We start from the raw sequence: 22,632 nt of genomic DNA, 5'->3' as shown, positions 1-22,632 counted from the left end.
CACTGATGCATTCACATCACCTCTCAGACTTACACATCTTACATGTATTATGCACATTCTAAACCTGAAAACGGAAATAATTTTCTTACAGGCAGTGTTTGGCAGTAACACTGACTGTGGGGATAAATGCATCAAATGAACCCCTTCTAAAAGTAACATAGATGTTGTGGTGATACAATTTAAAAAGAAAGTAGCTTTTGTACTTGTGCAGTGTTTATTGCAAACTGCACTAAACTTAAAAAGACACTATCACAAAAAGAAAGCATTATTATTTGTCTTTAACTGTTATTAAGGAAAAGTGCATAATTATCTTTTCTCAAATGTGTCCTATATGTTTATTTGTCTTGGTGGGAAATATTGTGATAAAGAATTTTGAAACATTGTGCATTCAAGTTGATGTTTATCGTAGCTGACGCTAATTAAGTGGCACGTACTTATTACTGATACATTTTTAGGTGGACAACTTTCCTGACTGTTACAACACGTCTGCATCTCATAATATGGTCAGATTTTGGAATGCCATATTTTTGTGATTGTTTCATAATTTTGTTTTTGTTAACATGTTTGTCATTTATGCTTAGTTTGGATGTTGTATAGTGATTACTTCATCAGGAGGAAGGGATGGGTGGTATGGGAAATAGCTGACTCACCAGTATATGAATGTTGATGATGAGCCATCTGAATAATGCGCATTTCCTGTCTGTGATTGGTGCAGGTGAGTCAGTACACCTTTGCCATGTGCAGCTACAGAGAGAAAAAGGCCGAGCCAGTGGAGCTTCTTCAGCTGGATGGCTACACAGTGGACTACACCGACCCCCAGCCAGGTAAGAGCAACCATATCATACAGCCGTGCAGTGCAGTGACGCGAGGCAGCGTCAAAGACGGGACTATGCGTGGTGTATACGAACTGTGCTCAACTGATATCTCCATCACTGTCCTGTTAGGGTGGGGATATACTGTACTTGCTTTTCAACCACAGGCCGAAAACCAATATTTGATGTTTTTGATCTTTGGGCCATCAGGCAAGAATGGGACAACATTTCACTTCCAAAACTCCAGAAACTGGTTTCCTCAGTTCCCAAACATTTCCAGAGTGTTGTAAAAAGAAAAGGCTGTGCAAGACAGTGATAAACCTGCTCCTGTCCCAACATATATTTTTCATCAAACAATTACATTTCTTGTTTGTATATTCATACATAATTTAGATCCATAGACATCACATAAATGCTCCACCCAACTTCAACCTGACTCGATATCTGCTCCTTTAGACTAATTCAAAACCCATTTAAACAAATGAACAGGACTTAATGTATGCTGTACAATGGAATATAATAGGGTCAAACACAAAGTTTAGCTTTACCAACGTAAATGTTAGTTTATTAGTCATGGGGATGGCTATTTAGCCTGTTTCTCCTGTGCCTCCTGAGGCTTTGTCAAGTCTTGGTTAATAGTTGGTAGGGCTTTATTTGGGAGTCCCCACATATAAATTATTTTCTGCTCCTACAAGTAAATGAATTGAACAAAAGGTCCACAACTATACTTTTACAATATTTATTGTCCCGTTATGTTCATAGACAGTTCCTCAATTTTCTTAATGATAGACAACTGGTCCTGCACATCAGGTCACATCTAAGGACAGCTCAAAGTGACTGTTGTTAAGCTGTGTGCAAAACTTTTGAGAAAAATATCAAAATGAAGTGCTTTGCTATGGTAATCAAGATGCACATGTTACATTTTATTGAAGGGGCATGTAGTTAATAAGTTTCAATAAGATCAATACAGAATGAAAACGTAATAGTTGGACCTTATCCTATCATGGTTGATATCTCTCTAATTTGACAGTCAAGGATTTTGTAACTGATGGGTATTGACTATCTAAAGCTATATTTAGTCTCAAGCCTTTGTTTTATGTCAGCTGTTGCACAGGTGTCATAAATGAAGAGCACGATTTGTGGCAGGATGCAAAAGTGAATTCTGACAGGCAGGTAAAATTTGTGCAGTGTGGAAATATTTTAAAATGAAACAAGAAGCAGAACAACAGCCCATGATGTCTGCGATGCAGAATTTTGCGTGGCAGTAGTAACAGGGCTGAGTTACTCATTGAACCAATGGTAATACCTGCAGCCTGCTGGTGAGATGCGCCTGGTGTGGTCGCAATCGTTTGATTTAACATCAAATGGAGAAGGTCGGACTTCACCTTCAGATGCAGCAGAGGTCACAGATGAAAGCAGCAAAGTCTCACAGATACTTTTGGGGCAGGAGTAGAATTTAGGAGTTCATAAGAGCATCGAGATGTGCTGCATTGACCCGCATTCTGACATTGGAATTTCTCTCGTTTAAATTTCCAAATAGCCCCAACTTTATGTAGTTTTGAATTAGATTTACCAAAACTGGGGCGGCACCCTGGTAGAGCTGCCCCTGAGTCAGTGAGTATGTCCGCTCTGATCTTGTTAACATGACAGACACACTTAAGTCAGGAACGTCTTCTTCCTCTATTCTTCAGGTCTGGATGGTGGCCGAACGTTCTTCAACGCTGTAAAGGAGGGTGATACTGTGATCTTTGCCAGTGATGATGAGCAGGACCGCATCCTTTGGGTGCAGGCCATGTACCGGGCCACTGGCCAGTCACACAAGCCGGTTCCGCCGACCCAGGTCCAGAAACTGAATTCGAGGGGGGGCACAACGCCGCAGCTAGATGCACCTATATCTCAGTTTTGTAAGTTTTTAGTTCTCATATCAGTATTTGTCTCTGACTACTCATACAAATGCTTTGCCATACACAGGATATCTTTGTCTATCATTTTGAATTGCCAACTTGACAAACTAGCATCTACTGTAGGTCTACCTGTTAAACAGTTTTTTTTTAATATTTTTTTTTTAAAACCTCCTTTACAAAACATGAACCTAACCATTTAAATACAGACAACAATCAGTGGAAAAACTAGATTAAAAAGCAGTTCAGACTTTTCTTTTTGTCACCCAGAGCTTCTCGTTCTCTTCTGTGCTCCACATCTCTCTCTGGCTCCCGCTGAGCAGTTGTCAAAATATTTTCGTACATATTAGCCAACAATGTCCTCAGTTTGTTCTGGACATGCAACTGTTACTGTTATTGTTTCTCTGTGTGCTGCTTCGCTCTTTGTCGTAGAACTGCTGTAGTGTTAAAGTCTTGGTGGCTTTGCTGTGTGTCTTTATGTTTCTCTGTTTGTTCCTTCTTCCTTTTTGTCTTCTTCTAAACCCTGACCCTGCTATCTTGTAGCTGGATTAAAGGGTAAGTGCTTTCCTCCCTTTTCTTTCTCTTTCCTCCTTTTGTTGTCCATCACTCTTCCTCTTTTAATGACTATGTGTCCGATTGTTGTGTCTGTCAGGACAGAAATATCAGATATACTAATGTCTGTGTAACTTAAAAAACATGCAGAATTTATTTGCTTTGGCTTTGCTACTATATAAAACATTAACCAGTTTTGTATAATCAGGGTATTTAATAAAATGTTTAAAGTTATTGAACAACAACACCAAAACAATACTAGGTGAAAACATTGTATATAGCTGAACTGTGTATGGATTAATAATTTGAAACAATGGCTTTTAATTTGAAATGGATACAGGATGTTGCAACCTTTGGCCAACCAATGATGTAACCTTATCACTCAGTCACTCAGTGACAGACATTTGTATTTAAATGACCACTGTTGCAGTTCAACAAAAAAAGTTTTCGTATCATGAAAAAAATTGCATCTTTTTGATGAATTTACTTCCTTAAACAAAAGACACAAATAAGACTGACCCGTGCTTAATCTTCAGTGTTCATATGAGTTGAACTAACCAATGAATGATGGTTTCATTGCATAAAAAGGGGCTGATCGTTTTGATTTCTTTTTTACAATGGTGAAGACAAGAGAGCTGTCTGATAGCAGAAATGATATTATCAGAAAAAGCATAACAATTTCAAAGGACAAAGATCTTGAAATTCAGCTTCAACAGTTTATGATTTTACCGACACATTTCACGGTCATAAAACTGTGAAGGTGCTTCCAGGACGCGGCACTAAGAAGAAATTCAATGAGAGAAGTCTGCGAAGATTGGTGTTGAAAAAAACATCACGCAAGACATCTAAACAGCTTCAGGCTGACCTGGTTCAACCAGGTATAGCACTCCTGATGAATAGTACTCATGGATGATGGCCAAGGTGTACTACTCATCACAGAAACGCACAGAGAGGCAGATTAATGTTTCCAAAACCTGTCATAGAGAACAGATGAAAACAAAGTAGACCTCTTTGGGAATGCAGCACATCCATTTCTTTATAGTTGACGGAAGTAAGCCCATAAGGAAAAGAACACCCCATATACAGTAAAAATGGTGGAGGTCCTATCATGCTGTGTACTGGAGGTACTGGAGAAATTTTAGAACAAAACGTGTAAACTAGCCAGCTGTGAGTCCTGACACAAGTCCCATTAATAAAGAGCTAAAATCTACCAAAATGGACTCTTGTAAACCTGAAAGAGCTTGAACAATTGAACAGTGGCAGAAAGTACAAATAAGTGTGTGCACAAACCTTTGAGATACAAGAAACATTTTCAATCTGTCATTGCGGCCAAAGCAAGGGTACCAAGATTTGTATCTGGGGTGCATTTTGTCTATATTATTTTTTTTCTTCAGTAATCTTGGACAGTTCATAAAATATCTTGGATATTAGTTTATTTGCATATATTTCTGAAGATATTCTGAATTGTGAATTTGAAATTTGAGGTACTAGAACTTTTAACGAGACCTTTTCAAAAGGTGTTCGCTGGTATTGATTTGAATGCATATGTAACCTGATCACTTACATTGGACAATAAATATCTGTTTGTCTTCTGCTGCACGTGTGTGTATGACAATGTTACGCAGTACTGTAAGTCACCCTGTTTTTTACATCAATCAATGAGAAGTCAACCAGTGCAGTGCACTTCAGATTACATTTATATCAAGTTGTCTACATTTTAAAATATGTATAAAAACGATTGGTACACGCAAGAAAAAGTTCCTCGAAAATCTATCTGTAAAACAAAACTGCACAAAACACTGACTCAAAAAAAAAAAGGGTGCAGAACAACATGCCCAATTGATGAAGAAGTGCTCCTGCATGCAGTTGTGTGAGTGAATTTACTGAGCAGGCTGTTTTTGACACAACCACTGGAGTCCCACTGAGTCCCAGCAGCTGGTAATTACCAAGTTAAAAGTGCCAAGCCATGAATAATACAGTGTGGTTGCTGTACAATTAGATTGGGCAGCAATCAGTCAATGTTACCAAATAACTACTTGCCAGTTCACAACTGGATCAGCGCAATTAATAATATAACATCATGTCACCCCCACCCACCCAGTCACCTAGACCCCCCACCCAAATAAAAATAGACTACGTTAAAACATTGTAACAACAAAGACAACATTGAGAATTTTGCTTTCAGCTGCTGAGAGCTGAAATTAGGCTTCACAGTTTACTCTTTTTCTTGGTGTGCTGACTGACAGTTTAATTTGTTTTGACATATTTTAGTGCCACAATAGAAGATAATAACTATTCCATAGCTGAAGTGAAACTATAAAGTTTGGGAGGTTTTCTGTACTTTTTAGCTTTTCCTTTTTCTCTTGTCTTGATGTGAATGATATTCACATGCTCTTCATACATACAGTGTAAAACCACAATCTGGTCTTTGAATTAGTTTTGTACAGTTTATTTGCTCTGACTAATAGGCTCGTACTTCATCACCTTCATTTCAACAAAACATTGAAATTTTGACGGAACATATGACTAAACCAAAAACATTACACATATATTTTATGATATATTGCAACTGTTTGTTAATTTTGGTCAAATGTGGGAGCCAATAAATTGATGCAGACATTAACTTGTTAATCTTATATCTTAACTTATTTCACCTCTCAAATTCCAAATTTCAATATTTCATTGAAAATCTGCCGTTGGGACAAAGCAGGGAAGCTAATCTTGAGAAGACCTGTAGGATAACAAACAGAGAATTTTCACCCACCCTTTTTTTAAGGGCACTTTCAACTTTTTTTTTTTTTTTAAAGAAAAATCAAGAAATCTAGAAAAATATCGCAAACAGTACACTTGGCTGAGGTGGAAAGGTTTGTGTATTGATAAAAGCATGTGGCAAAGCAAAAAAAACATGTTGACTTACAGTGTTCAACAAAACTGTTTACACAAATGTTAAATTATTCTAAATGATATCATTTTTCAGTATTATTATTTTATTGTACAAGCCTGCAATGTCACATAGCTCTGTATGGTAAGGAAGAAACCAAATTGTGAGACTTCATAAAGATGGGAGACAACATCAGTATGCTTCTGAACATAAGCTCAAACCCAGCTGCAGCAATGATTAGAATGAGTAGGAAGAGCCATACTCTCAATAACATAAGGTGCAGTGGTCCTCAACAAATGGAACCAGGCAAAAGCCGCACAACCCTGCATTGAAATATATGCACCGTGATTATCTCTGGAAAGTGGTGTTTAAGAATGCTCAGACAGTGTTTAGGATGTTGAATGAAGTCAACCTCTAGATAAGACATGCTAAAGAACATGAACATGTTGGCATTGCATTCTTCAGTTAGATGAAACCAAATTAAATTTGTTTGGATCAGATGGGGTCCACCATGGGCGTGGACCAGGCCAGGACTGCCAAATATATAATAAGGAGGTGGGAATGTGCTGATATGGGGCAGCGCACTCCCACCTGTTGGGGATATGACAATTATAAATGCCGTGCCACCATGAATGCAAGTTTTATACACCCAAATACCGAATGAATCGACAACTCCCAGTGTCAAGACGCTTAGCCCCCAACATTTTTAAAAAAAAATCTGCAGCAAAGCGCAGCAGTAAAGGCGTGTAAAGATTGGCAGAATATCTATGTCAAGGAGGATCACATCTGTGATCAAAAATGGAGGCAGATATACTATATATTTGTAATGATGAGTTAATAGCTATAAGACTGTAACTTTAGGCATTGGGGATGTGTGACCACTGTGGTAAATCGATCAGAATGCAGCGATGTTATTCCACTCTTCTTTATTGAATATTATTGTTCGGTTGTGTCTGTTTTTATATGAATGTGTGTGGTTGTGTATGGATAAGTCTGTGTCTTTAAATGTGTGTTTCTACAAGAAAGCAGAAACAAAAGAAACATCAGCACACAGTGGTAAATACGGAACAGAAATAGTGTGCAAGGCTCTCGTTAACAATGACTGAAAGTACACTACTTCACTCAATATAGCTTAACTTCAAACATAAACTGCAGAGCATCCACTCACAGTCATTACAGAACAACATATTCATTTGCCACAGATAACTATCATTGCACACCACTTTAGCAATCACCGTGGCTATTTCGGCCTCTGGTTAACAAATGCTTAATAAGCATTGCTATGCGATCCCATTAGCATTCGGCGAGCAGACTTTATGCTTATACAGCTCAATTCTTAACTAAACATACTTAACTCATAAACACACACTTAAAGCACTTAATTATGTATCACATGACTATACTTACTGGTCTCTGAACGCACACATGGATGATTGACACAGTGAAACTCTGGTAACTCTGTCTGCCCTATAAACTCTCTGTCACCCACCTACCGCTGCAGCAACAACGTCAATAAGTTATATATATATATATATATATATATATATATATATATATATATATATATATATATATATATATATATATATATATAAGAATTGAATCACATGAATGAATACTGATGTCTGTTGCCTTGAGGTTATATTGTATTTTTTAATGTACTCAATCTGACCTGCATTTAGTTATAGCCTACATTAGTTTATCCTTCACTTTACCCATACACAACTAAAAATAATACAGTTATGATGACATCATTTGGAATCATTTAATATTTCAGTGATATTGTGTACTTAGTTTTGCCCTATAATGTCAAGCTTCCACAGGAAGGCGAAGAAAACACCAGATCTGTGTGGACTGATGCGAAAACTTCAAACACTGTGTGTGTGTGCACTTTTAATCCTTCATGTTGTGTGTTCTTATTCTGCAATTGTTTGGTGGAACCTGACTGGAAAATTAGCACCACCAAGTTCTTCTGATGAACTAACTCCTAATATTTGTGCAACAGTAGTTGATGGATATGTGCATTTCATGACTGGGTATGCACTTTAGTGATCTCTTGTTAGACTGAGGTTGGATATGGTAATCAGTGAGGATCTTCACAAGTGTAGTGGCCGAAGGATCTCGATCTGTTTGTGTTTGCATGTGTCTCATGGTCAGTCCACAAAAAAAGCAACACACGTGCTAAATAGCCCCCACTGCTTTTGACCACCAAACTCAGGACCAGCAGTGTGTCCACTGCCTCCCGGTTCCTCTCCTCTGGATCTATAAATGAATAGCAGCCATCAATCATTGTCAGGGCCGTCCTTCCCCAGCCCAGACGGACGGGGGTGACTAATGTCACTGCATGTTACTGTCCAGCCCTCCTGCCTCCACTCCCGCTCACTCACATCAAACAGACCTGACAGGCCACTAGCTACAGACCAAAGGGGCACCACAATGTCACCTTTTTGGATTTCTGGGGGAGGGGTTGGGGTGTGGAGACTTGTTGAGGGGACACAATCAGCTCCAAGCATCCCGATCTTTGTTGTGTTTGTTGACTGACAGCTGGGGTTCCTTCGATGGGCAGTGAAGAGGACGATCGCTGACCAATCTCCTGATTGCTGTGTAGCTCAGTATAACCTTTAGTCACATCCACCCCAGGTGTGTCCCAACTGTGTGTCCTGTGTCTATTCAAGATCTATTGGAGTAAAAGTCTCATTAGTATTTACAAACAAATGTTGTTATGTTAATTCAGTGATTTATGTCTGTAAATCTGTGCCTGCAATTTTGGACTCGCATATCATTTGTATGTCATCATACCATACTTTTAACAGAAATATTTTTGTGAATCTCGCCCCACTTGTGAGGAAACGTGTACTGTGCGGTGTGTGTCCCACAAATATACAAATGCAGAAAAGACAAAGCACTTTCCAGTAGATGGCGACCAAGCGCTGGTTGCCTGCTCTGGAAATTAAGGGGGCGGCAGCAGCATGGCTAACTAACTAGCTGCTTTCATGGAGAAATAACTAATTTAATAAACACTTTATTTATGATGCAAAGTCACCACCTGTTTCTGAAGAAATATACTGAACTAAAACATACAGCATGCAACAAGTTCAAACACGATTCAGTTGCGGGCAATGATTCAAAATCAAGCCAGCCCATTGGACCTTATTGCAGATGGTTTCTTTAGGCTATACTTTTTTTAAATGTATAATTTAGTAAAATATATTTGTCATTGACATGTATAGGTTTTATTCTATGAAAACAAACCTAACTGCTGTTACAGGTTCTTCTTTATAGACATACATTATCAAGCATTCGGCTGTCCCATTACTTCCCAAGCAGGCAACCATTGACAGCCAGCCAAGAAAATCTCTTTTTCTAGTCTTCCCTGCATTTGTGGACTTTGAGGGACACACGGTGCAGTACAACTGTCTCAAAAGTATCCACATGAATACGTAGAGATTCACACATGTATTCACGTTTAAAAATGCTAAGTTGACCTACAAATAATGGCATGTGACTTGTAAATCAGAAGGACGTTAGTTTATACTGGGTGCCCACTAGGGATGGGACGAGTACTTGGCTAAAATGATTATCCGGTAAGGAGAATGTACTTTTGACGAGTATGAGTATCATCCGAGTAATTGTGTCAATATCCGTGCAGATGAAGGCTTCTAATAGACACTAGCTGTGTCCACACAGACCCCCGCCTCCTCACTAACAGACTGCTGTAGCTCTCCTAACACACGTCCAGTGTCAATCAGGTTTTTATAAAATATCATCAGCCGAATTACTCTGACAACTTTGCTATTCCCAGACGAGTTGCAAGTTATAGTTCGTGACTCTGCTTCTGCCCTTTTGTTTTCCTTTTTTCCCATGGGCTCGCAGCTCGCTCCTTCCTCTTTAAGATATCTTCACTCAGCTGACCGCTTTCAGCAAGAATACAGTGTAAGGCTAAATGCATATTTCGATGTGGACTGTTTCTGTTTTAACCATCCAGCTTCCCAACATTAGTTTATTTAGTAAAACAATAAAACCAGGTTAACAACCCCCTTCCACACACACACACACACACACACACACACACACACACACACACACACACTATAATTTTATTGTATTTTCTATATGACTAGCCTGACACTTTTTATAACTATAGCTCAACAATAACAAGAAATATAGCAACTTTTCTAAAGAAAATAAATAAAAAACAAACAAACTTTTAATTAGTTATCTTACTCTTGTGAGCACAAACATTGCTCTGAAGCTCAATTCTGGGGACGTTCTGGAAATAGTTTTCTAATATATAATATATTTAGCAATTTTTTGATCAGCACATATCAATCTCAGGCTTAAATGAACAACTTCCGGTTACTTCCCACCCACTTTTGCTCTAAGCACTGCCTACTTACAGATTAAGCCCCGCCCCATCCAAGTACATATTCAGATGCAGATAATATAGTTAGTGTAACAGATACAGATATAGATACAGGTACAGATAATGCTGTACTTGCTCGTCCCAAGTGCCCACCCTCTGTACTTATAGTACTTTTTGACATTTGACTGATCCTACCCCTTTTTTATTGGAGTGTTATTTGTGACCCAAATGCAAAACCTTTTCCCACCGTTTCCCAAAAAGAGGACAAGCATTGTTTTGGACATGTCAACAGAGCTGTGCTTGTCAGAAAATGATGACTTTGAGTATTCTTTGCGACAATAATTTTTAAGGTAAAGTGTGCAAATGCCACAGGTCCCTAGATTTTGTGGCCTTTTTTCCTCGAAGAGTCCTTCTAATTCCTGAATTATTCAAATTTTTGGTTTTGCGTGATGCATAATTCTAAATGAGGTGTGATTACTCAAATTACTTAAACAATTTGATGCATGGAAAAGCTGTCCTGGGGCCAGATGGTTAGGGGTTCTGGTTGGTGTCTGGGTCTCCACATAATGATCTATAGTGTGCATTGGATAGGGGCCCAGCAGCTTATTTGTGCCCTGGGGCCTCCAAATGGTTCAATGCGCTAGTTCTGGTAAACTGGTGGTGCAGATCATGATCAGTGCTTTTACTGAACATAAAATTAATGTTATCTGTCTTTGCAAAAGACAGGACAGTTTAAGTCTTCTGCTAAGACAGATAATATGTCATTTTTTTTATATTCATCTTTTGTACCTGAGTTATTTTTTTGGAGAGTCTGATCTATTAGCCACACACACACACGCACGCACGCACACACGCTCGCACGCACACACGCACACGCACACACACACAGTTTTACTCTTTTTTTCCCCCTACTTTAATGTTTCATCGTCACTATACAGAATGATATATGTGCATAGTTTAAAGCTAGAAGGCTGTTTACACCTTCATCTGCTGAAAGTGCAAAGTTCCTCTCCTATTCACACTAAGAATGGACTTTACAGTGAAGTAAGAGACATCCTGTGTCCAGCAGTTAAACTTTAGAAATGAATTGTATTTTATAGAATTCATGGAACTTTTAATCAGTGAGAAGAAGTAGATTTTATTTCAAAATAATTGAACTCTATGTGGATAATGGTATCAGACACATCATTTTTCCAGATTATTTTGTATATGTCTTCATACATGTTTGGAAGGGATCTTTAATTTAATGCTAGTGTCAAGCAGGCTGGATTTTTGGTGTTAAAGGTTACTTTGCTGTGACATATCAAACTATTTGTCTGTAATTACCTCTATTGCAAAACACTGTTTGAGTTGTAGACCAAGAACAATATTGCATAACATTGACACTGCATATTAACATATAATTAACATATCATTAACATAGGGTTTGTTAACACACTGACATGTAAATCTCAAATTAAAAAGTGGAAACAGAAACAGATGACCCCCACTACTTTGTCGCCCAGTAAAGCCCGGTGATACAAAATGCTCTGCAAAATGAAAATATACCTTTACTCTGAAATCAATCCCACAGTACCCTGATGAGATTATAATACACCACCAGGACAGCAAGTGAAAATGTGTTGACAAATTTAATTTAAGCGCTGTATTTTGCGGACAATTAAGATGTGTGTGTGAAGTGTGGGGCTCCCACATCCTTGGATCATTCTAACATATTCAGGTCTACATTTGATTGGGAGCCACACCAGGGTGCTTGGGCCACCACCACTGCAGTGAAGAGGCCTCAAAAATGGGGTGTGTTAGTGAGTGCAGCAGGGGGACTAGGGAATGGTATTTTGTGTAGCAAAATATTTTAAACCTTAATTATTCTTGAGTTTCAGAGTTGAAGTGTGTGCCTAACATATAACTGATCCATTGGCAGTACATGCATTAGCCTGTTTTATAAGGCAGCAAATCTGACTATCAGCTGTGCAGCACCTCCTAATTCTGAAGGCCTCCATTTTACTGGCTATTCAAAATGTCACTGACATCCACACATTCTTTTTTTTTTTTTTTTTTTTTTTTTTTTTTTTTATAGTTAGTCACTTCTATAACAGTCATAATACTGTTTCAGCAGAACTTGTACTGTGAGTCTACAAACCCTTAAAATCTCAAACATCTGTGGTGATCGTGTTGTCTATTGTTCGTTTTGCCATCCATTGTTATTTTTTAATTCTACTGGCTTTTTTTAGTCACTTGAAAGTTACATCATTTTACATGACTATTTTTACTAGCTGTTGCCACTTCTATAGTGTATATACCATAACAGTGGGCAAATTGAGCTTAGTTAACAAAACACTGATGGGGTGCTATTGAGCAAGGCTAACTACTCTTATGTTCGTAAGTGCAGGCATGTTCAGCTGGCAGCAGTAAAATGCTGCGATTGCATGGCCAGCTGTCAGTGTTTGTAATCTTTCAGGTACTCACAAACACTGACTAGGTCTTGTGGTCTCGCACCTTGTCTACATTGGCCACGTAGTGAAGCAGTATGTCAGCAGCTCAGCAGCAGCAGCTGCTGTCCTCTCCTCAGCCAACATTTTGCACAATGCATGTGTACTGCTATGCACTACAAGGGTTTTCGTCATGGTTCACAACCCACAAGACCAAAGAAAATATACTTGAACCTAAGAAGATGTCTAGACTTGTGTAGATTCAAATTAACACGTAAAGTATGAATATATATGAATATGCATGACGACCACATGAACATAACCCCCTGACCTCAGAATTAACCTTCATCCTCCTCCTGATCAGCAGTTCCCTCCTGACATCTGCTTGGAAAACTTTTCCATCCACCTTAACTTTACCCAGACTGATTAATCAAAACTGTCAACCTTCATGAAGGGCCCATAATGGAGTGATTGCTGGACACATTAACTAAGAACTGATTGGCTAATGCTTATGTGACATTTCATTCTTCTTGGTTATTATATTTCATGGATAGGACAGTAAAATCATAATTTTTGAGCATATCGTAGTTATTTCAGAGGCCACCATTGTGAAAGCCAGGCAGAGGAATGAACATACAATCCAGGTCTGACAAGTGCCTTAAAGTACCATATCACTAAGGGCCACTAAGGACTGACTCCAAAAAACCTCTGGATCCAATAGACTCCCAATAGAAAAAGCATCAACCTTCGAGAAAGGTATGTTTGGGGCATGCCTGGTTTTCAGTATCGGTGGGCATGCATAGCGTTTCTTGGGCTCTCGATCATATCCACCCTTTGCACCTAACCAGGATCCCCCTCTCATCCAAATATGGTCACTTCTGGCTCAAAAAAAAAAAGAAGATGGTGGCAGTTAAAACGTCAGTTCAGAAACCAATGGATGATGTCATGGTGGTTGCCCTTTAGGGTCTACCAAAGTGGAAACCTGGAAGTACGGTGATACAACGATGGCTTGGACCACAGACCAAGAGCTGTTACTATATTCTACCATGAACAATGTAAAAAATGGGCTGAGGAGGAATGCCAAATACCAAGAGCAGTTTTGTTGAAAGAATAAAGCGACTGGATAGAGGGGTTCATTACTGATCATTAATGGCCCAATTCTGCATGTGGTTACACTTACAAAGGTACATAAACACAAACACACACACCTTCAAGTTCCCCAATGTTTTAATTGCCTTCCTTGATAAGCACAAACTTAAAATGTTATTAGATGATGGTGTAGAAACTCAGTGGAACTGCTGCAGCTCACTCTGACTTAGATCCTTTTACTGAGGGAACAGTGCATGTTCAGTAATTAATTCACTATCATACTACATAGTAAGTAAGAGTATACTCTGCAACTCAAATTGCCTAAATCAGGCCCAGCAAGTTCAAGAGTTATTCAGAATCGTGGATCGGTTAAAAAGAGTTAAAAGTTGTCACCAGCGTAACTCTTAGAATAGCAGCAATAAAATATATACAGAGTTTGGTGTGTTTACCAAAGCGACAAGGATTCTTGTAAGATTTTTTTTTATATTTCAAAATGTCGACCGGCTTGTTATTAGCAAATAGTATTTGTCTTGTATAGATAATGCAACAAAAGGTACATGTAGCCTACATCAAAAGTGACAATTCGGAACAATGTTACTCAACTTCTACCCACTGAGAATTATTACTCTGATGTCATTTTGCATTTTGCAGAATCTTATAAGTCTAGTTTATTACATTATTTAACTTTGTTACATATGAAACTTTTAAAGTTGTTTTTTCTGCCAGGATCTGACATTTGCCTCCTGTTTCTGTCTTTTCCTCTGTGTGTCTCCTTTTCGGATGGGTAACTTGATGAAAACAGATGCTGATCGAGCCCAAAAGCACGGTATGGATGAATTTATTTCAGCCAACCCCTGCAACTTTGACCATGCATCACTGTTTGAGCTGGTACAGCGCCTCACCCTGGACCACAGACTGAATGACTCCTACTCCTGCCTGGTAAGGAAAGATTTTATATTAATTCCCACTGTCGTTTCAGCATCTGACATAAATGTGAAATAAGGTCACAATCTCCCCTTCCGTTCCAAAATGATGGCATTGAATAATAGCCAGAAGTATTTTGCAGAAGATCATGATGTCACAATAAAAGTGACCTTTTGGATGGAAAAATCATCAGTTCATCAATTAATCCTATTAGATGTTTGTGTAAATTATGATAATTGTGTATGAAGTATACAGATATATAGAGTTATGGCCATGTGAGGTCACAGTAAACTTTGACCTCTAAATTCTGAATAGATCATTCTTAAGTAAAAGTGAATGTTATTTCTGCATTTCGAAATCCTCTTACATTCACAAAAGTGGAATTGGATAAACTCAATGTCATATTGACCTTGATCTCTAAATGTTGACCACCAAATGCTGTTAAGTTTATCGTGGAGTCAAAGGGAACATTTCTGCAAAATCTGAAGAAGGTCCCTCAAGTTCTTGAGCTATCACGTTCACAAGAATAGAAAAGACGTGTTTTCACAGTGACTTTTTTGACCGCCAAAATCAAATCAGTTCATCGTTCAGGCCAAGTAAACATGTGTGCAAAATTTGAAGAAATTCCATCCAGTCGTTTGTCGAGACATCACGATCATGGGTCAATGTGAGGTAACAATGACCTTGACATTTGACGAGCAAAATCATTCCTTAGATATGGCGTTCATGTATAATGTGACAGCATGAGATCGATATGAGGTCACAGTGACCTTGAACTTTGACCTTTGTCCACCAAACTCAAATCAGTTCATCCTTAAGGCCAAGTGAAATTTGCCAGAAGGCGTTCCTGAGATATTATGTTTATGAGAATAGGTCAAATTGAGGTCTCAGTGAACTTAACTCTGGACTTATGACCCTGAAAATATTATCAGATCATCCTCGGGACAAAGTGAATGTTTGGTGTCGAGTTTGAAGAAATTCTCAAGGCATTCTTAAAATGTTGCCTTCAGGACAGTGGGACAAATGGATGTACAACCTGAAAACATCATGACTTTTGCCTCATGGAGGCATACAAATATTCACTGAAGGAAAATGTTTCCACTTACCCCAATGTTCCTCATTTCTGAAATGACAGAGGAAATCAGCCTGAAGGAAATTAACAAAAACAACATGGGTTTCTGGTATGTTTTGAGATTAGTCAGGGTCAGAGCTGTCACTCAAACACAACCTAGCGTTTTGGTTGGTGTATCTATTGTGCACTGTAATACAAACTGTCCAGTCATCAAATTCAAGTGAATAAAGCATGGAAGAGATTCACTTCACGTTTTGAACACTTATTAATACATATCAAGTAACGATTGCTAATTCAGTATTCTGGAGGTCAATTCCACCTGTTTTTATGCACATTTAAAAAATGTTTTTACACTTGACACCAAAGATTTGGAAAAATCAAAATATTGAAAAATAATGTGTCCTTGACTAAGGTGAAAAAGTTGGTGTGTCGATAAACTGAAATGTACCAAAGTTCAATGGAAACAAACTACCTAGTGGATAAGCGATGACGCATATGAAGCATGTGACCTCAACTTCTACTCAAACATCTGCTCCACTGAACTGTAACCTTCCTCACATTAATTCATGAAACAGAAATATCATACTCCCATCATGTTTTTTACATTCTTTTTTAGCATTTCAAGCTCCCTGGCTTGTAGACTTTTATGGCATTTGCATGTGCATATGAACATTTACCTCATCAAAGAAGTCACACAGCAGTGTTTGTCTGTTTCTAACAGGGCTGGTTCAGTCCCGGTCAGGTGTTTGTCTTGGACGAGTACTGTGCTCGCTACGGTGTCCGAGGCTGCCATCGGCATTTATGTTACCTGAGCGATCTGCTGGAGAGGGCAGAAAATGGAGCCATGATCGACCCCACACTGCTGCATTACAGCTTCGCCTTCTGTGCCTCCCACGTCCATGGAAACAGGTAAAAATCACACGACTGGGGAATCCTATGTCCTTCATTTTACCTGACAAGTGCAAACTGCCCATGGATGCTAAAATCACTTAATCTCGAAATATACAGCGATAAATGTATGGCAATAAACTTAAAACACGAGAACTCCATAATTATGTGCAAATAATGCAATATGGAACTCCTTTGTGTGTTTTCATGCCTTTAGGTCTTAGTGCTATGATTTCTTTTTTCATCTGATATGTCTTTTAGTTTCACTTTGCATGTTATGTGCATGCTCACTTTTCCTCTTTCTTTTGTCTTTTTTCCCTCGTATAACCTCCTTACCTTTATCATGTTCACAAAATTACCTCCCCTCCACTGTCCCAAAAACCCTGCACTTCCACATAATCGCACCTAGTCAGCGTGTGTCTGAGTTGTTAAACTGGCCAGTATCTGAGGCCGAACTCGAACGAGCCCTATTCCCCTCTGTCCCTGAGCTCCCTGCCCAAACCGTTAAGAGAGAACTCAAAATCATTGAGTTCATGAAGAAAAGAGACTTCAGATCCACAGTTTTCTCAGGAACTAGAAGGTAAGTTATTTCATGATCCAAGCTACGCAACAATCCTGTACACAGAATACAGTAAGTACCGGGTAACTGCTCCACCAGGACACAGCTCAGTAAAACCTGTGCTTTCACTTTTGAACAAGTGGTTTAGATAACTGGGGAAAACTACAGACTCATTTCTAACCTGTCTGTGCAGTCTTTTGAGAATAAATAATTCAGGTTTTCAAAAAGAAATCTGAATCATGATTTTAGTGTCTTAGAGTATCTTAACTTTACAGATTTCTACATATCCACAGACCAGATTTTAAAACACTGATTTTGTCTGTAAAAGTTCAAAGCCTTGTGACATGTTCAAACTTGGAATGATGTTTTTTTTATGGTGGAGTATACCAGAGCTGTAGGGCTCCAAACAGGGTTGGGTTTTTCAGTGATTGGGAAGATTTGGCTTTGACATTCGGATTGAGCAAAGAAGACATATTTTCCTACATTTGGTGAAAAAAAACTATACGTGTAGAGGTAGCATTTTGGGCACAGCAGCAGGTTAAAGTGGAAAATCTCTTTATATGCCTCTCTCACTTTGCCGGGTCATGTGACTCACTCTGGCTCTTTGTATCCAGTCTGTTACATATCCACTGTAAACTAAGAAATAGTCCAAAAAAACGTAAAACTTAAACTAGGGTTTCCTAAAAAACACAACAGGTATCAAAACAATTTCGTGGTCTGAAGTTCGAAGCCTCATGATCTGTTTAACAGGTATGCCTGGGCTATAAGGCATACCTGGCTGCATTTTCCATTCTTTCGGATGATTTTGCATTCAATTCAATCGAACATTTATCACAGATTTTTTACAAATTACATAAACACTGCAAATTGTTGCGAATCTTTAGTAACCCTGTTGTTATTCTCTGCAGGTTATTCCACTTATTTATTATGTCATATGTGCAATTCTATAAGTTTTATTAGGTATATGACGCAATTTGTCACATTCTTTTGACTCTGAAGAAGACATTCCTTTGCTCGGCTTGTGGAACAAAATCTGCATAACCGTCAAAGTGCTTTTGCCTCTTTGTTGTTTAACTACCGTGACCAACTACCATTGTCCAGTTCACAAGTAGTTTAACCGACTTGACTAGCTTTGAGCACTAGAGCTGTGAGCATTAAAGCAGGAAATGGCAATAAAGGTGAAGAGTAAGGGTAGGCATCAAGCATCATTTTTCTCTTCCATTAAAGTAAATTTGCAGTTAGCTCATTTTAGGACAAGTTAATTTTTGTAAATGTTGTTGACTGAAGTTTTTGTCTCCTTGACCGATTGAGTGGTTGAAATTTGAAGTGAAACTATGTTTGAGATATCCCAGTTTATGACGTTAACATCTGACCACAAAGTCTCTCCTATGGCTGTGATGTAAAACGAAATTAGGAATAGTAGTTTTTATTCAGAAATCAAATGGTGTCATTTTGTGAACGTTTTTTGGTCTGTGACGCAGATGTCATCTGGTCTTTATTATATACTCTGTTACCTAAGTTGCACTACTTATCTCTTGTCTAATCTGCTGTGATGTGCTCAGACATCAAATCTGTCAACATCACAGTCAGCCGTCTGCGGATGAAGCGTAACAAAGATAGACGAGGGCCACTCCAGCGCTGAGGGCAAAGGTCAGGGAGGGCTGTCTGTCAGTGCCCCCCACGTCCACCTCCCCCATCATCCCTCCAACTAACCCCATCCTCCATCTATCTATCCATCCATCCAGCCTTCCTTCTGTCCCGCTGACAAACAGTGACGGAGGACTGAGGCCTTTTCTGATCAGCATGGACACATGGACAACAGTCGCTCCAAGAGAGAAAGAGAGAGAAAATAAATAAATAAAAAGAGGGATAAAAGGAAGTATGGAAATATGACCAGAAATGGAGTTGAACAGAAATCTGTTGGATAAATGTGGAGGCCAGTATTCTTTTTTTAACAACGGCAACAACAACAACATTTATTTACACAAGTATTAGTTTGATTGAACATCAAAAACTTGTTTGTTCCTATCAGAGAAACAGAGTTCAGATTATTATTACATTTCAAATGAAGACATATTTATGTGTCTTCACATATGAACATACATTTTTCTTTGACATAAAATCCAAAAATAATGAGGCCTACATAACCTCACATCCACATGCATCAAGAGACCTGCTCTGCCAGTCCAGCCGTCGTGCCTGGAGGTCAAGGCATGACAGGTTGACAGGTTGTCATGTGTGACGGCCGAATGTCTCCACTGCCAATGCTGCTGCTGCGTGTGCCCCCATGCACACACCTAATCCAGACCACCCCCCTACTTACCCACCAACCCAAACAAACATACACACACTCACAAATACCCCACCCCCACCCCTGCCTCCTAATAGCCTGCTGGCCTGGAGGTGTTGGTGCACCAAGTTGGACTCGGTTGCCTGGTCGCCAGCTAAAGTGTCAGGATTTGACTTCTGTCCAGCTAAATGTCGACTCTATTTAGATCCACTGTTTGTTATGAAATGTTGTTAAAATAGATAAATGATATATGAGCTGCTATTGATTGTATATGAAAGAAAACACTGAGATTCATTTGCTAAATTTGAAAATGCAGTGAACTGAAAAATAGATTATTATTCTTGATAATGTGTTGTCATTCCATCGGGCTAATTTCAATATAATTTTTTTTTTAAATTAGCTTCTCAGGTAAAATCATTTTGGGCAGATTCAGTGCAGCGCCTTAACTCTAATGTTTATTTTATAATCTAAACAATTTGACCCATAAAATGTCTGAAAATATGCCGTAGAATACTTCCATCACAGGCTCCCACTTGACATATTCAAACATTGTCATAGAAAATTAAGACAATCAGAAATCACTTGTGTGATAAACTTAAACCGTATAATTTTTGTTTTCTTAATTTGAATGATGTCTTGCGCAATTTACCAGTTAGCATGTTTCCAATTATTCCGGAAATAAAATACTTAAAATAAACTAGTAATTAAAAAAAACAAAACATTAAGGATGACAGTGTGCTATACACATGTAATTTCCAGTTAAAACTCCTTTTTTTTTTTTCAAACTGCAGGAGATTTCCATTGCAAATGTCTTAAATAGTAGTTTACCTTGATGACTTGATGTGATCGTCCACTGTACAGAAAAGCAGATGTGAAAGTGCTGGCTTGCCGTCTGTCTGACACTGATGGCTCATTTGTTTGTTGTCTTCATTGAAGCTGTGAGGTCATCAGGTCAAGCAAACATGAGGAAGCTGCCAGAGAATAACATGCGACTGGTAGAAAAAAAACGAAAAAAAACAACAGCCCCGCAGGACTTAATTAGTGTGAAATTCCCCTCTTTCATTTTCTGTCACAGACAGAAAGGTGAGATGGCCTTTTACTGTGAATTTTTAACAATTCCTCTCCCATTTTTATTTTTTGCCATGCACTTACTGAAAACAATTTTCTGATGCATATAATCACCAGCCTCAAAACAAGGGGTAACAAAAGCAACAAGAAGTGTGACATGAGATAAAGCAGCTAAAATCATGCACAAAAGTCACAACCGTGACCAAAAACTTCCTGAGATTTTAGGCTCCATTCATTACTTTTTGTATTTTTTTTACATGTATTGTCTTCTACAGTGTGTTATAATTTTCCAATATTGTATTATCATCACATCTTGTTCCCATTTTTGGTAACTCAATACCATTGTATTTGCACTATATTTACTTTAGAAAATACACATAATGATTAATAAATCTTGCCATGCAGTCCTCTCAACCTCCTCAAGCTCTCAAGCAGTATAGAGGCCCACAGGTGGCTGAGAGACACACTGTGTCTGCTCAAATGTCCATGAAAACTGAGGGAAGTCTGGATAAGAAGGTCACTGGTGCTGACCAAATTGGTACCCCTTAAAATCGAAAGCACCCCACACCCCCTCCCACCCTGCCCAACACACTCACACACAGTTTCTCACTGTCCGCTGAAATGACATGTCAAAGGGAGGGTAGAGAGAGGGAGAGTGTCATGTCTCCTGCTTCTCATCATGCTGTCATGGCCACCAGTTCAGCGCCTCTTCTGTCACATGCACTCTGCTCACACTCCACCCAGACCCAACCATGTCACAAACGATAAACACATCGGGCACGCACGCCCACACGCCCGCACGCCCGCACACACACACACACACACACACACACACACACACACACACACATACTCACACACTCACACACACACACACACACTCACACACACACACACACACACACACACACACACACACACACACACACTTTTAAAGCCATAATGGATAGATGTGTTGAAATGAGAAGAATATGATACAATAATGCTCTGATTCACGTCAAATTCAATACACAAAAGTCAACATAATTTTTTTCTATGATTAACTACATTACATTACGTAACATTTCATTTAGCTGCCGCTTTTATCTAAAGCGACTTACAATAAGTGCAATACAACCATGAGGGTACAAACCCAGAACAACAAGAATCAAGAAAATACAATTTCTTCAAGAAAGCCAAACTACAAAGTGCTATCAGTAAGTGTCATTTTAAGCGCCACTAAAGTGCTACCTATTCAAGGTAAAGTCGGAAGAGGTGTGTTTTTAGTTTGCGACGGAAGATGTACAGACTTTCTGCTGTCCTGATGTCGTTGGGGAGCTCATTCCACCATTTAGGAGCCAGGACAGCGAACAGTCGTGATTTTGTTGAGTGTTTAGCTCGCAGCGAGGGAGCGACAAGCCGGTTGGTAGATGCAGAGCGGAGTGAGCGGGCTGGGGTGTAAGGTTTGACCATGTCCTGGATGTAGACTGGACCCGGTCTGTTCACAACGCGGTACGCAAGTACCAATAACTAAATAACTAAACATTCAAAAATGTTGTTTTATTATTTATGTGGCCTAAATAAGGATTAAATACGTAGAACATCCACCAATTTGGTCTGTGGGAGAAAATAGCCCTGGTTTGAGCTGGCACAGGACAAATTGACCTCAAAATTGTCCCCAAAAATGCACTGCACAGGTGCATCTTTACTGACACCCCCTGTTATGCTGTTCCACCCACCTCAGCATAGCCGGGTTCACATTAAGCCTTAAAAAATAGCCATTTGACTCAAGCGCAGTCAAAAGCCCTTTGTGCTTAACCAAAAC

The 22,632-nt window shown here is 39.0% G+C and overlaps 1 protein-coding gene across 4 annotated transcripts in view; it reads left to right on the top strand.

Moving 5' to 3' along the window:
- cadpsa (Ca2+-dependent activator protein for secretion a) overlaps nucleotides 1-22,632 on the top strand; it is a 173,261-nt gene that overhangs the window by 72,389 nt on the left and 78,240 nt on the right. For all 4 annotated transcript variants that reach the window (XM_069141990.1, XM_069141914.1, XM_069142154.1 and 1 more), the window contains exons 10-13: nucleotides 716-824; nucleotides 2,504-2,716; nucleotides 14,830-14,966; nucleotides 16,745-16,932. In XM_069141990.1, the coding sequence (XP_068998091.1) occupies nucleotides 716-824; nucleotides 2,504-2,716; nucleotides 14,830-14,966; nucleotides 16,745-16,932 (647 nt within the window). The remainder of the gene's footprint in view (nucleotides 1-715; nucleotides 825-2,503; nucleotides 2,717-14,829; nucleotides 14,967-16,744; nucleotides 16,933-22,632) is intronic.

The sequence above is a fragment of the Embiotoca jacksoni genome, unplaced genomic scaffold (genome assembly GCF_022577435.1).
Source record: "Embiotoca jacksoni isolate LCO1_2020_lvr unplaced genomic scaffold, fEmbJac1.0.p SCAF_1, whole genome shotgun sequence".
NCBI classification, from domain to species: Eukaryota; Metazoa; Chordata; class Actinopteri; family Embiotocidae; genus Embiotoca; species Embiotoca jacksoni.
This window is presented reverse-complemented; position numbering and strand designations above follow the sequence as displayed.